Source organism: Mesoplodon mirus (genome assembly GCF_964341445.2).
Source record: "Mesoplodon mirus genome assembly, chromosome: 6".
Lineage (NCBI taxonomy): Eukaryota > Metazoa > Chordata > Mammalia > Artiodactyla > Ziphiidae > Mesoplodon > Mesoplodon mirus.
Genome location: NC_138982.1, coordinates 91683352 through 91700128, shown reverse-complemented (window position 1 = coordinate 91700128; position 16777 = coordinate 91683352). Strand labels below are relative to the sequence as shown.

The 16777-nt window shown below is 37.0% G+C and overlaps 1 protein-coding gene across 4 annotated transcripts in view; it reads left to right on the top strand.

The window, feature by feature from the left end:
- Window positions 1–13501, top strand: part of DZIP3 (DAZ interacting zinc finger protein 3) — a 120631-nt gene extending 107130 nt beyond the window's left edge. For 3 of the 4 annotated variants that reach the window (XM_082624279.1, XM_082624278.1, XM_082624280.1), the window contains 6 exons: window positions 5354–5479; window positions 7507–7646; window positions 10679–10799; window positions 11290–11436; window positions 11521–11622; window positions 13175–13501. In XM_082624279.1, coding sequence (XP_082480405.1) covers window positions 5354–5479; window positions 7507–7646; window positions 10679–10799; window positions 11290–11436; window positions 11521–11622; window positions 13175–13285 — 747 coding nt within the window. In that variant the 3' untranslated portion in view covers window positions 13286–13501. The remainder of the gene's footprint in view (window positions 1–5353; window positions 5480–7506; window positions 7647–10678; window positions 10800–11289; window positions 11437–11520; window positions 11623–13174) is intronic. The other variant, XR_014294330.1, reaches the window with a different exon arrangement.
- The last annotated feature ends 3276 nt before the right edge of the window (window positions 13502–16777 follow it).

The following is a 16777-nucleotide window of genomic DNA, read 5'->3' as shown; positions in this document are numbered from 1 at the left end:
TGACAGTATTGCCTTTTATATTTTTGGTTAATTCAGGTTTTATAGGAGCATTATATTATGCATATTATTATTCTAGGCTTTGAACACACCATCATACCCAACTCTCCTGATAAGGAATGTGTTGCATAGATGACAGAAATCCCAGATTCCCTGTAGTTCTATGGGAAGTAACACATATTCTTGGTAGGATTTCTAGAAACCTGTTGCCTCTGCCTGTATTCAAACTACTGCCTGTAGGTTGTAGTTTAACTCTCCCATGACTCTAAATATAAAATGGCTCTAGAGACTTGGATGCTAGAAACAGAGATGTTCTTTGGAGTTTTCTGGAACCAGACTGGCATAATCTATCTGATACTAGTGACACTATAACTGACAAACATAATCAGACCTTGACCTCTACATCCTCATCCCTTCAGAGACTTGCTTATGGCTGATGTGGCTACCCAGGTTTAGTCAAGGGAAAGAACCCACTGGCAGTTAGGCTCAATGGAATTTATAAGCATCCCTTGCTAACACTTAAGAGGTACATGTGTATCTTTTGTGCTTCCTAACCAGAGTCACTGCTGTGCTTGATCAAAGCTGACAGTTGTGTTAAAGTACAATCATCAGTGACCACTGAGAATTAGTAGAACAGTTTGAGAGCACAGATGCTAGAAATGTGACCATTCTTTTTGCAATAAATTGAGGTGGTATTATACAATGGAAATACATTAGAGGTCTGGGTTCAGGTCCTAACTCTGTGAAGAACTGTGTTGGTTTTGGGAAACTCAGCTGTCCCAGACTTTGGTTTTCCTATCTACAAATCAGGAAATTGTCCTAGATGATCTGATCACTAAAGTCTTTCTTTCTGAGATTCTAGTATTGTAAAGAATAGTTACTAGGTTTTAAATATATATAGTAGTCTAACCTGAGAAGTCTGGAATAATGGGTATTGTTCCCAGTTTAACCCAGTATTTTTATGTGTTTCATTATGTTTTGATTTTTGTAGCCTGGCTGTCTAATCCTAAAAGTAGTGTTAGGTAATTGTTGTCCTCAAAAAGAGCAGGACTACTAACTCAGTACCCATCATTCATTATTTAAGGACATTATATTATGAAAAATTTGAAACATACATAAAAACAGAATGATGGACCTCTGTGAACCCAAGAGCCAACTTCAACATCATTATCAACATTTTGTCAGTCTTGTGCCATGTCATCCCCTTCTTCCTCCCCACTGGAACATTTTAAAGTAAACCCTACATCTCATCCATTTATACTTTAGTATGCATTCCAAAAAGATGAGGACTCTTATTCTTGAGATTTTTCTTGTTTCTTGAGGTAGGATTGTATTGCTATAAACTTCCCTCTTAGAACTGCTCTTGCTTCATCCCATAGGTTTTGGGTCATCGTGTTTTCATTGTCATTTGTTTCTAGGTTTTTGTTTGTTTGTTTGTTTGTTTTTGCGGTATGCGGGCCTCTCACCATTGTGGCCTCTCCCGTTGCGGAGCACAGGCTCCGGACGCGCAGGCTCAGCAGCCATGGCTCACGGGCCCAGCCACTCTGCGGCATGTGGGATCTTCCCGGACCGGGCCACGAACCCGTGTCCCCTGCATCGGCAGGCAGACTCTCAACCACCGCGCCACCAGAGAAGCCCTGTTTCTAGGTATTTTTTGATTTCCTTTTTGATTTCTTCAGTGATCTCTTGGTTATTCAGTAGTGTATTGCTTAGCCTCCATGAATTTGTATTTTTTACAGTTTTTTTTCCTGTAATTGATATCTAGTTTCATATCTAGTTTCATGTGGTCAAAAAAGATACTTGATATGATTTCAGTTTTCTAAAATTTACCAAGGCTTGATTTGTGACCCAAGATATGATCTATCCTGGAGAATGTTCCATGAGCACTTGAGAAGAAAGTGTATTCTGTTGTTTTTGGATGAAATGTCTTATGAAATATCAATTAAGTCCTTCTTGTCTAATGTGTCATTTAAACCTTGCATTTCCTTATTTATTTTCATTTTGGATGATCTGTCCATTGGTGAAAGTGGGGTGTTAAAGTCCCCTACTATGATTGTGTTACTGTCGATTTCCCCTTTTATGGCTGTTAGCATTTGCCTTATGTATTGAGGTGCTCCTATGTTGGGTGCATAAATATTTACAAGTGTTATATCTTCTTCTTGGATTGATCCCTTGATCATTATGTAGTGTCCTTCTTTGTCTCTTGTAATAGTCTTTATTTTAAAGTCTATTTTGTCTGATATGAGAATTGCTACTCCAGCTTTCTTTTGATTTCCATTTGCATGGAATATCTTTTTCCATCCCCTTTCAGTCTGTATGTGTCCCTAGGTCTGAAGTGGGTCTCTTGTAGACAGCCTATATACGGATCTTGTTTTTGTATCAATTCAGCCAGTCTATGTCTTTTGGTTGGAGCATTTAATCCATTAATTATCGATATGCATGTTCCTATTACCATTTTCTTAATTGTTTTGGGTTTGTTTTTGTAGGTCTTTTCCTTCTCTTGTGTTTCCTGCCTAGAGAAGTTCCTTTAGCATTTGTTGTAAAGCTGGTTTGGTGGTGCTGAATTCTCTTAACTTTTTATTGTTTTTGAATTGTCTTAACTTTTGCTTGTCTGTAAAGGTTTTAATTTCTCTGTCAAATTTGAATGAGATCCTCACTGGGTAGAGTAATCTTGGTTGTAGGTTTTTCCCTTTCATCGCTTAAATATGTCCTGCCACTCCCTTCTGGCTTGCAGATTTTCTGTTGAAAGATCAGCTGTTAACCTTATGGGGATTCCCTTGCTGCTTTTAATATTTTTTCTTTGTATTTAATTTTTGATAGTTTGATTAATATGTGCCTTGGCGAGTTTCTCCTTGGATTTATCCTGTATGGGACTCTCTGTGCTTCCTGGATTTGACTATTTCCTTTCCCATATTAGGGAAGTTTTCAACTATAATCTCTTCACATATTCTCTCAGACCTTTCTTTTTCTCTTCTTCTTCTGGGGCCCCTATAATTCGAAAGTTGTGCATTTAATGTTGTCCCTGAGGTCTCTGAGACTGTGCTCAATTCTTTTCATTCTTTTTTCTTTATTCTACTCTGCGGTAGTTATTTCCACTATTTTATCTTTCAGGTCACTTTTCCGTTCTTCTGCCTCAGTTATTCTGCTATTGATTCCTTCTAGAGAGTTTTTAATTTCATTTATTGTGCTGTTCCTCATTGTTTGTTTGCTCTTTAGTTCTTCTAGGTCCTTGTTAAACGTTTCTTGTATTTTCTCCATTCTATTTCCAAGATTTTGGATCATCTTTATTATCGTTACTTAGAATTCGTTTTCAGGTAGACTGCCTGTTTCCTCTTCACTTATTTGGTCTAGTGGGTTTTGACCTTCTTCTTCTGCTTCATATTTCTCTGTCTTCTCATTTTGTTTAACTTACTGCATTTGGGATCTCCTTTTCTCAGGCTGCAGGTTCATAGTTCCTCTTGTTTTTGGTGTCTGCCCCCAGTGGGTGAGGTTGATTCAGTGGCTTTTGTAGGCTTCCTGGTGGAGGGGACTGGTGCCTGTGTTCTGGTGGGTGGGGCTGGATCTTGTCTTTCTGGTGGACAGGGCTGCCTCCGGTGGTGTGTTTTGGGGTGTCTGTGAAATTATTATGATTTTAGGCAGCGTCTCTACTAATGGGTGGGGTTGCATTCCTGTCTTGCTAGTTGTTTGGCATGGGACGTCCAGCACTGGAGCTTCCTGGTGGTTGGGTGGAGCTGAGTCTTAGCGTTGATATGGAGATCTCTGGGAGAGCTCTCGTCAATTGATATTATGTGGGGCCGGGAGGTCTCTGGTGGACCAATGTCCTGAACTCAGCTCTCCCACCTCAGAGGCTCAGGCCTGACACAGGCCGGAGCACCAAGACCCTGTCAGCCACACGGTGAACTCAGTTACTTCCTTAGTATAAAGCTGCTGCTGACCTTTGTGATCATAAAACTCAGTCCTTAGTCTTGTTCCCTACCCTCAGATTTATGCCTCAGGACTCTTACTCTTATTGGCTATAATCACACCACCATTTTGTACCTAAGAAAATTATAATTTTTAATGTCTAATATTGAAATTTATATTTTCCCAATTGTCTCAGAAATGTCTTTTTCTTAACGAGATTGACAGTACTTCCAATGTGGTTATAATTACCATTACTTTAAAACCCCTTATTTTTAAAAAAACAATCCAAACAAGGTTTATACTTTTCATTTGGCTGATTATTTTTCTTTAAAATATAACAGCTACCTAACTCCCTTTTATTCGTATCATTTATCTGTTAAAAAACTAACTTCCTACATTATTGATGTAACTGATTACATCCTTGTGATGCCATTATACATATTCTTCTATTTCCTATAACCTGATCATTAGATATAGAGGGTTAGTTAGAATCAGGTTCAGTATTTTTGGCAAGAGTACTTTATAGGTGATGATGTATACACACATTAGAAGACACACAGTGTCTCTCATTTAGTGATGTTAAGAATCACATGTCATCCTTATCTCTCCATTATAAAGTTCCCCATTAACTTTCACCCTGCTGGTTTCAGTATCGTTACTTAAGAGCTATCTTGATGCTCATTTTTTAAATTCAACAAATAGGTGAATTTCTGCTTTTTGCCAGTGCTAGACCTGGCACATAGTAGATGCTCCATAAACCTGTCCTCTTTTGTCATCCAGCCAATAAGGTATCCATCCCATTGGCAGATGCTAAGAACGGCTAGCTTTCTACAACCCCCTGGGAAGTTCAGTAACATTCACAGGCATGTCTACAAGTCACTGTAGGAGGGTTTATTCCCCTGGCCGACCCCACTTCAGCTTTCCACTGTCCTTGGAACTAAACATAAGGTCAGAACTCCACCAGGTGGTACAAGGTCCCTTCAATACATAATAGCAAAAGTAATATTTTCTATAGACAACTTTGGTTCTTTAGCAGAATTTCTGAGTATCAGTATTGTTTATCAGCATGGACAGTACTCATTGAGGAGCTCCTTTCCATAGTCCTATATTATTCCATTTGTCAGAGAACTTTAAATATCACCTAACCCAACCCTCTTATTTTATAGATTAATAACTTGGTATCCAAGATTACCCAGCTAGGTGGAGAGAAAGTAGGACTAGAACCCAGTTCTCTTCTGTCTCTGTGCTCTTTAGTATATTTTACTGCCCTTTGCTTTTTCAAATATTCATATATTTAACTAACGTTATGACAACATTGTTTCTAATATGCTTTGTATCTAGATTTCAAATCAGTCCCCCCCCCACCGATAAAAACATTGCTTTATGAGTTTAGATTATTGACTATATAAATACTTGGGGGTTTTGCTTTTATTTTCTATCTTTTCTATTTTAGATACAGCAGTTCTTGGGAAGACCCGTTGTGAAAGAATCTTTCTTTAGACCTGTACTCACTGTTCCTCAAATGCCTGCCATTTGTTCTGGAGTCATCTCTGCAACTGGTCAACCTAGACCCCCACTGGTACAGATCCCTTCTTGGTAGAATATACATTAACTAGCTTGTTGTCACTTACAGTGGACTTCCAGAATGAATGTCTTCTCTTTGTTCATATACTTGATAAATAATGATGAAGGTGATGGTGGTAGTGATGATCATGATGATGATTGAATGAATAGTTCCATGTGAGGCACTGTGTTAAATGCATTATATATATTATTTAACTATTTCATTAAGTGATTATAACTTAGTTTTTAGATACAAAGATAAATATAATATAGTAGAGAATTCTTATAGTTTTGCTTCTATAACAGGCACTAATGCAGAGTAGATTGATATTTTTAATAGATAATTTATATTTAGCATGATTGTTGGCTTCTTTGCTTTTCAACCTACCAAAGTCACAACATTATACCACAAAGCTAAAGAAAAATTTTATATACACACACACATATATGTGTGTATAGTAGGACATTGTTTATCTATAAACAGGTAATATAAATTTCACCTTGCAATGTATTATACTATAAAGTTATAAATCTTTCTAGCTACAAAGAGCTATATAAGCTTTATCCACACCTGAAGAAGCAACAAAGAAATTTAAAATGATTAGGATTATTAGTTGTAATCTTGGTCAAGGTAAACTTTTTATTACAAGAAAAATCTTCTCCCAGATGATTGATGTTTAATATAATCTTGACTTTCCCATAACTACATTCTAGTCAGTTGGGGTTTATTTTGTACCTATGTATTGCTGACAGCCTCCCTTTGAAACATATAGTCAAATGGAATTACTCATTTGTGTAGAGGCTGCCTCTCTATGAATAAATATGTATCTAGGCCTTAACATGTTTACTAAGTACCACATCTTTTTTATCACCATGATATTACAGTGTTGCTCATGTGGTTTGCTCCTGCACCATTCTATAAGGAACTATAAAATTTTATTGAAAACATTAAAGTACCTCAACCTTCTAATAAGATTACTTCCTGATTCCTCTGAAAAAGCTTGACACTGAGGCAAACCCAGATTTCTGGTGATATTCTGCTCTTTCTCTGACTTACTAGGCTTTGTGTGAGTAATTTTAGTGGCTGTTAGTAATTTTTCATACATAATAACCTTATATTTGAAAATAGTCTGTAGTCTTAGGTAAAGGATGCATGTTTATAATTATCCTAGTAATCAGATAAGCACTTCAAAAATATTCAATTACTGATATTAACTAATTAGAAACTTGATGGTTCTAAGAAGGAACCATCATAAAATATGAGGAGAACTTTGTTTGATGGTTTCATGGCTCAAAGTTGTTGCTACTACTTCCATACCACCTTTGTAACATTCATGACACTGGGCAGATATTCTAGTAGTATTCTCATGTTTATTTAGTTGTTTGAAAATTAAACTTCATTATTTTTCTAATTATAAAAATAGTATATGTTAATTATAAAAAAGCAAATAATGTAGAAATACATAAAGCATATACAAAGTATAAAATAATTATATAAAGTAGAAAGCAAAATTATCCTGCTGTTGAATCCTAGAAAATAATCACTGTTTACATATTATTCTGTATCTTACAGACGTTTTTCTGTGCATACACATTTAAAAAATGTTTTAATATAAAATGAGTTCTACCATAAATGCTGTGCTGTAGACTTTTTTTAAAAAATGAGACATACATTGTGGACATCTCACATGCTCAGACATACAAATCTATTTTTAAGGACTTGATTAGATATGCTACAATTTATTGACTTATTCCCCTATTAACAAACTTTAGGTTGCTTTCAGAAATGCACACTCTGTATATATTTCTGTATATGTTTGCAATTACTGGGACTAGCATGTGCCATTTTTAAAATAAAGGTAAACATATACAAACAGTTAGAAATATGGTGCTGTAAGGAAAAAAAATTCTAAAAAGGGAACATGTATGTCAGTATTCCTCTTCATTCTACCCATTTTCTGAGGTATGGAAATGTAATGTTGGCATGGAACTTTGCTTCCTAATAATTGAAGGTGATGGGTTGTAACTCTGTGCTCCTTACAGATGACTAGCATAGCCTGGACGGTGCCAGTGCCTATGGGAGAAGCTGTGCCTCCCAGTGCAGGTCTGGGAAGTGATCCCCCCATGATGAATTGGGAGAAGATTACAGACAGGCTGAAAACTGCCTTTCCACAACAGACCAGGTACCTTAGTCTCTTTTAGTGTTGAGTACAGATGATACTCTATAGTCTCCACAGCCATAATTATGCCAATGAAACATTTCAGAGAAATATAACACCCCCCCCCCACACACACAAAATACAGGTATTTCCTAACCATGGCCTTGGTAGGGAAAATGAAATTTATTAAGAAGGGACAGTTTTCAGTATAAATGCTAAACCTCTTCACTAAAATTATTAGTTTAAAGTCATGAGAGTAAACTTTTAAATTTAGGTTTGCTCATTTACTGAAAGTACAACCAGTTGTAAACCTACCCAATTTTATGCCACTAGCTGCAATAATTATCTTAATAACCTATTTCCAAAGTGAATTTTAAGTTAATTGTATGCCATATAAGCCCAAACATAATCAGGTTTTACTTTCCTATTTCCTTAATTTTATTGAGGGTTCTTGTAGTTTCTTTGTTAGGGGACAAAGAAAGGGGACATAGTTAAATGCAAGAAATCATTATTTTAGTGTGCTTTTCACAGTTCTGACTTCAACAGAAAGCTATTTAATTCTACTCCTCCAGAAATGAAGTGTCTTTAATCTTGTATCAAATGAAATAATTCTAGTTTTCACCAGCATTTTCATTTGAAGACCAATGCTTTTATTTAACATATGTACCATTATGTTTCAGGATTAGATTATGGTTTTATAAATATAATAGTGAATAGAAAATGAAAACAGAACTGTAATATAGTTGTTATAAATATATATAGAAAATAAATAGTAAATCAAAGGTAGTTTTATAAGGCTGATGACATGACATTTCATTTGAGAAAGAAAAATACTTTTATCATCCTACTCTATCCTACCAAAAATGTATATGCAGGCTTTGGGTCAATGGCTATGGGAATGGAAAGAGAACATATCAGTTAAAATATTCCTAGGTTTCTTTATCACATAATTAATGTGTCTTTCAGTCTTTGCTTTCATTTTCTGTTAAATCTTTGTTTTCTGTTTCTGAATTTTACAAAAGTAGAACTATTAACAATGACAGAAAGAGACTGATAGTAACATAGTTAAAAAGGAATATTTGTCTTTTTTTTTACATCTTTATTAGAGTATAATTGCTTTACAATGTTGTATTAGTTGCTGCTGTACAACAAAGTGAATCAGATATATATATGTATATATACACACACACACACACATATCTCCATATCCCCTCCCTCTTGAGCCTCCCTCCCACCCTCCTGATCCTACCCCTCTAGGTCATCACAGAGCATTGAGCTGATCTCCTCGTGCTATGCAGCTGCTTCCCACTGTCTGTTTTACGTTTGGTAGTGTATATATGTAAATGCCACTCTCTCACTACATTCCAGCTTCCCCTTCCCCCGCTGTGTCAAGTCCGTTCTCTACGTCTGTGTCTTTGTTCCTGCCCTGCCACTAGGTTCATCAGTACCATTTTTTTAAATTCCATATATATGCATTAGCATACGGTATTTGTTTTTCTCTTTTTAACTTACTTCACTCTGCATGACAACTCCAGGTCCATCTACCTCGTTACAAATAACTCAATTTTGTTCCTTTTTATGACTGAGTAATATTCCATTGTATATATGTGCCACATCTTCTTTATCCATTCATCTGTCAATGGACATTTAGGTTACTTCCATGTCTTGGCTATTGTAAATAGTGCTGCAATGGACATTGTGCTAACTGTATCTTTTTGAATTATGGTTTTCTCAGGTATATACCCAGTAGTGGGGTTGCTGGGTCATATGGTAGTTCTATTTTTAGTTTTTTAAGGAACCTCCATGCTGTTCTCCATAGTGGCTGTATCAATTTACATTTCCACCAGCAGTGCAGGAGGGTTCCCTTTTCTCCACAACCTCTCCAGCATTTGTTGTTTCTAGATTTTTTTGACAATGGCCATTCTGACTGGAGTGAGGTGATACCTCATTGTGGGTTTTTTGTTTTGTTTTGTTTTTTATTTATTTTTGCCTGCATTGGGTCTTCATTGCCGCGCGTGGGCTTTCTCTAGTTGCGGCGAGCGGGGGCTACTCTTCATTGCGGCGCACGGGCTTCTCATTGCAGTGACTTCTCTTATTGTGGAGCATGGGCTCTAGGTGCATGGGCTTCAGTAGTTGTGGCGCGCAGCCTCAGTAGTTGTGGCTCATGGGTTCTAGAGCACAGGTTCAGTAGTTGTGGTACACGGGCTTAGTTGCTCTGTGGCATGTGGGATTTTTCCAGACCAGGGCTCAAACCTCTGTCCCCTGCATTGGCAGGTGGATTCTTAACCACTGCACCACCAGGGAAGCCCCCCTCATTGTGGTTTTGATTTGCATTTCTCTAATGATTAGTGATGTTGAGCATCTTTTCATGTGTTTGTTGGCAATCTGTATGTCTTCTTTGGAGAAATGCCTATTGAGGTCTGCCACTCATTTTTGGATTGGGTTGTTTTTTTTGATATTGAGCTGCATGAGCTGCTTGTATATTTTGGAGATTAATCCTTTGTCAGTTGTTTCATTTGCAAATATTTTCTCCCATTCTGAGGGTTGTCTTGTTTATGGTTTCCTTTGTTGTGTAAAAGCTTTTAAGTTTCATTAGGTCCCATTTGTTTATTTTTGGTTTTATTTCCATTATTCTAGGAGATGGATCAAGAAGGATCTTGCTGTGATTTATGTCATAGAGAATATTATAGTCTTGAGTAAGAGAGCATTGAGAGATATGATATAATGAGCTCAGCACATAAATAAGTAGATAACAAACTTAATTTTCACACAGTGAGCTTTTAAAAACAGTTAAAATCTCTTTTGGAAAGAAAATAAATACTAAACTTTATCACTCACAAACACATTAAGTATCATTAATCAATACATTAGGAGTTTTCATTTTGGTTTAAAATAAATGCAGATGGACCTGTGATCACTTTTTTAGATCAGAAATCTAAAGGGTCACATCTGTATGCTACATATCAATCCTATGATAGGATTTCATATCTCCTTTGGAGGGCACATCCTCAAGGCAGTAGGAAAATCACCAGTGCTCTTTCCTTGATCTCTTCCAGAAAGGAGCTTACAGATTTCTTACGGAAATTGAAGGATACTCATGGGAAGTCCTTTTCTAGACTGACATTTGATGAAATTGTTCACAAGATTTCCCAATTTATTGACCCCAAGAGATCTCAGGTAAAAAAAAAAAAGAAAAAAGAAAAGACAACTTTATCTCCTGGCCCTTATCTTTAGTAGTTAGCCATATTAATTATCTCCATTACATGATCAGGAAATCAGTCTATAATCATATTAAATCATCTATTAACAACAAACAATTCATCTTGACAAATGGCATGGGAAACACCACCTGATCATTCTAGAATAAAACTGACCCTCTTGAAATTTACTCTAGGTTATTTTGAATGGCTCTAAAAGGAGACATTTTTTTCTAATTTTCTGCAGAGACTTGTTTTAATTGAAAGAGCACCTAGAGTTATTTTTGGTTTTACCTGGTCCTTAGTATATAAGTAATATTGCCAACATTTATTTCAAGATTCCTCTTGAACCTGATTAACTTTTACCCTTTTGCTAATTCTCACAGTAGCCTATTCTATGGTATTTATCAGTTCTTCCTGTTTTAGTTCAATTCTAAAAAAAATAATAAGTATAATATTCTAATTTTCAGAGTCAAGGAAAATCAGTGCCAAATGGTAATAGTGCTTCACCCAGCCATACTCCTCCACCTCAGGCTAATGCTGCCCAGCCCTCAAAACCAGCCCGGAGGCCCCTCGGTTCACAAGGTCCTGCCACGTGGGAAGGAGCCAATAATCTGGTGAGACTGAGACTTGATTCTGAATACATTTAAAGTTAGAGGAGAGAAATGAGCTGAATTTAACCTTATGTGTATTCTCCCTAGGATGATGAGGAAGAGGAAGAGGAACCTTGTGTGATCTGTCATGAGAATCTCTCTCCAGAAAACCTCTCAGTTTTGCCCTGTGCGCACAAATTCCACTCTCAGGTGAACTTATCTTTTTAATATTTTGCCATTAATCAATTAAGTGAAATTCATACCGTATTCCTTGAAATTGTATACATGTATCATCCACTGCTGTGTCATGAATCTCACTGGATATAACTCTGGGCTTTTGGGTACCACACAGAAGCATTTATATGTTTTCCCATACCTAGCCATGGATTGCATTGTGTTTTCTCAGATCGCAATACACCTAGCAGGAGAAGGGGACAATGATGAGATTTAATGGGACAGAGTGGCAGTTCCTTTGAACAGAACGGGAAGGAATGTTGATTGACTTGGCAGTTGGCAGTTTAGCAACAGTGCCACTTCACCTTGGCTTGTTATAAATAGTGTCCTTTGTCCACGCCTAATGATAGCCAACTGCTGTTATAACACATAAGACTTAACAGTCTGTCCAGGCTCCTGTATTTGCTTTTGAAGATGCTGAGGCCTGAGTTTTGATGTTATAAAAATGTGAGGCTGGCATATCTTTTGTTAATTCTTGGCATTGATATAGATTAACTTCTGGTGTTGTTGCTGTGCAAGTGCTATTGATATACAATTTATGATCCAAGTCTTCTGATGCAGAGGTGTAATTTGACACAGGAAAAGATAATCTTACACAAGAAAGGCTTCTCAGGGAAGTGAACAGTAGCCAGCTCATTCAAGCCGTATCTGTAAAACATAATTTCAAAGATATGTGATACCTGGTACAGAATTATGTTTTGTATCTGCTCTGATAAGAAGAGATATACACAGAATGGCTAATCCCAAAAGACCTCCAGGATAGATACTTAGCCATCTGGTTTTCCCATTTGAAGTTTTAAAAGTCCTAAAGATCCATTTAGAAAATAAATGTTTCACAAAGCTTATTTTATTCTTTGCCATTGCTCATTGAATAGAAAGCAGGTAATTCATTCAGGTTACTCTCTCTCTAGAGTTAATGGGCCTCATATCTATTGCCTATTCTTAATCCTCTCTCATCTGACTTGGGTCTCCATTATTCATTCATGTAAAAATGATTTGTTTTTGGAGAGTCAGTATTCAAGCAAATAACTTAATAGATAGTTCATAGCCAAAGAGTACTACCATTATGACCAAAGAAAGACCAATCTGAAAAGTATATCCATTATCTAGGGATTTTAACTTCAAAATACCATAATCACTTGACACAAGGTATTTGTGACATTTGTATGTTTAGGTATGACTTTTTCTAGATTATAAATTAGAATAATATATAATAAACTAAAGAAAAAATGTAATAGGTTTCCTCAGCCTCCTTATTAGGAAGAACTAGTCTTCCTGAAGATTGGGGTTGGGGGGGAAGGATCTTAACAGAATAAACTGGCTGAAAGGTGTTCTCCTGTTACCAACTATATTGCTCAGCAAAACACAGACAAAGTTCCATGATTGCAGTAATTTTCACGGCAATCCACCAAATAAGGCTCTGAGATCCACCGGAAGATATGTTGGTTGGCAACGCTGATGTATGGAGTAACAGCTGCCTCTGCTAGGCTAAATCTGAGAGACTGACATGAACCTTTTTTCTCCTTAGTGCATTAGACCTTGGTTGATGCAACAGGGGACATGCCCAACCTGCAGACTCCACGTTTTGCTACCAGAAGAATTTCCTGATCACCCCAGCCGGCACTTGCCCAAGATCTGATACAACGGGGTGACTGTGCCAGGGAAGTTCAATTTTCAGACTGCAGCATTTAGTTTTGCCTTTTATTTGGGCTGATGATAGTGTGAGTGATGTGAAGCAGTACGCTCTTCAGTATTATGCAAAATAAGCTAGCTAAACTCATCAAAGCTGCAGCCAAAGAGGAGAGGACACATCTTCAGGACTGTGAACTGAATTGAACAGGTTTAAAGAAGATAGAATTTTTTTTTTTTTTTTTTTTTTTTTTTTTTTTTTTTTTTGCGGTATGCGGGCCTCTCACTGTTGTGGCCTCTCCCGTTGCGGAGCACAGGCTCCGGACGCGCAGGCCCAGCGGCCATGGCTCACGGGCCCAGCCGCTCCACGGTATATGGGATCCTCCCAGACCGGGGCACGAACCCGTATCCCCTGCATCGGCAGGCGGACTCTCAACCACTGCGCCACCAGGGAGGCCCAAGAAGATAGAATTTTAAAAGTTACATTATATTTGCCCTTACCTTAGCAGGTATTTTCTTCCAACATAAAGATGATTACTGTTAGCATGTATACTAGGATCTTTTTTTGTCCTTATTCCACTCATCCTTTACTTTCTCCCAAATATACTAAACTTTAATTTCCTGAAATAAATGTAAACAAGAGTAGGAAAATTGCACAGATTTTAGTGTTCCTTTTAACTTTTAAAATTGATTATAAAAATATATATTATTTATTTACATTTTATCTCTATCTTCCCTATTCTTTTCTATTCTCTAAAATACGTACCTATGAATAGATTATGAGCTACTTGAGGATGGGGTCCAAACAGTGGTGTTTTCAAGCTGGGTTATATTGGTTTATGAGAGACAACTGTTAGTTTCAGGAATTTTGTGAGCCAGTTATTCAACTTGTTGGTAGCTTGAAATCTGCCATAGTGGGAGTATTTTACACCATAGAAATTGGTAAGTGCTGTAAGTAAGGGCTTATTTTCCCCTCAAGAGCTGGTTATTAAACATTTACCAGTATACCTCTGGGACCACGTCTGATGATTCTTACTGTTCTCAATGTCTTGCACAGTAGGTGCAACATAAATAGTCCCCAGAATTAGGAATCAGGAAGCAGTAAGAAAAGTTACTGTGCAAATTAAGTCATTTGCTCAATTGAATAACTTTGGTCATTTGTAAACATGCTCTTTGGACCCTCATCATTTATACTTTGGAGAGATTTTTTTTCTGCCTTAAAAGTTTCTAATTTTACTTTCTCATGCTGGGGGGTTACTGTTTGTGTATAGTTGCTTCTTATGACAGAGTTGACACCCACTGAGCTAAAGCTGCACATCTAGAGCTTGTCACTGAGAACTTTCATTCTTAGAGGTCAAAAACCTATTTTGACATTAGTACTGTGTAAATTCTATAAGTGTTGTACATGTCTCTAGCTACAAAATTAAAAGAATTCAGTGACCTTGTTACACGGTGCATATTATTTTCCATAAATTAATGAAATTCATACTGTGAATAAGTGTTTCCTGACTCAGCAACTATTTTACCTGTATATTTCAGTGTAACTATATCTTGAATTTACTTTAAATCTCTATTTAAAATTATTTCTGTAATTGTATGCTAAACGTTTTCTTCTCTAATGAGAATAGACTGGAAAATGTGGAGGAAAATACCCCAAATGAAGGCAGTCATCTAGACATGTAAAGTGCCAAGAATGTCTTAGAATTGTACAATTCAGAACTTAAAGGGCCTTTAATAATTACCTTGTCTAACACCTCAAGGTCATGGTCATATAGCAAATTACCTTTAAAACAAATATTTTTTAGTGTATGTTTACAACTGTAATTTCACTTTCATGTGGGAAAGAATAAATGTTTCTTAATTGAATAACTACTTTATCTGTGTATATTACTTTAACTGTGTCCTAAAGCTACTTGAAATCTCTATTTAAAACATCTATTTCGGGCCTCCCTGGTGGTGCAGTGGTTGAGAGTCCGCCTGCCGATGCAGGGGATACGGGTTCGTGCCCCGGTCTGGGAGGATCCCATATGCCGCGGAGCGGCTGGGCCCGTGGGCCATGGCCGCTGAGCCTGCGCGTCCGGAGCCTGTGCTCCGCAACGGGAGAGGCCACAACGGTGAGAGGCCCGCGTACGGAAAAAAAAAAAAAAAAAAAAAACATCTATTTCTGTTTCATTGTGCTTAAACTTTTTCTTCTATTGTGAGAAAGGATGGGAAAATATCCAAAAGGAAGGCAGTCATCTAGACTTGTAAAGTAATCACAGAATGTCAGAGCTTATAGGGTCCTTAATGATCCTCTGATCTATTCCCTCATTTTACAGGAACATCTTGCCCTAGGTCATGTGGCTAAATAGTGGCTGAGCCAGTCCTGATACTTGAGAGACCTGATCCTCAGTAAGTCACATGCTTCCTCCACAAATTCAGGCTGCTAGGCTGTATTGGTGCTGAACTGCTGTTCTTGGCTCCAAGGAGGGGGCCAGAAGACTTAACAGGATAGCTGATATACAGTGAGAGTATAGTAGGACCATGCTCTTGAAAGTCATATCCAATTCTGCAGATGCTGAAGGTAATGGGATTTTTTTTCTTTTTGAAGTATAATTTAACAATAAAGACAACTGTAGTGGCCATTCTTCTATAAACAGTGATCACTCTCATGCCTGTAGCTGCTGAAGGATCCAGAACACCATACTACACAGAAATTCAGTGAGAGAAGTAGCAATATTTACATCAAAAACAATCTGTAAACATCCTGTACTATCACTGCAGCTGCCGTCAGATAATATGTCTTGTAATGTTTTTCTTCATATTTATTGTCCATGTGTATAATAATATTTTCTAGCTTTTATGGGACACTTTCCTTGATCAAATGTTATTTTATTTGATCCACTAATAACTTTAATGTGGATACTCTCCTTTTTATTTTACAGATGATGAAACTGAGGCTCAAATAAGAGGGAAATAATTTGTCTGAGGTCATAGATATGAAGTGGCATTCTGGGACCTGAATGCAGATCTTCTGTGCCTTAGCTGGTTTTCTCTTTCAGTACTTTATTGCTGCATCCCAATTTCAGATTGAATGTACGCACAAATATTATTTTAAATAATATTCTTCAAGATAAGAAAATGAAATGAATGGTAAACCTACTGATTGTTTTGGACTACGAACATGGTATTGAGTATATAATAAAATATATAATAATGATACAACATGGTAAGAAAAGTTTGACTTTTCCCTCAGATGTCTTGGTTTGCTTGGGTTGGTTCCAGTTAATGCCCATTGTCTTGACATATTATATTATTAATAGCGCTCCCTTTTACTCTCAACAGTGTCCTAATATGGATGATGAATTATATTTCATCGTTAATTTTTTTACAGGATTCAAAATTTAGCAAAACTCCTCTGCATTTATAAAATGCTCCTGGAATACCTTATCATGTAGCCTGTCAGGTAAGACTCATCCACACACATAGCCTCTCAGGTAGGAAATCATCCACACACAGAGAT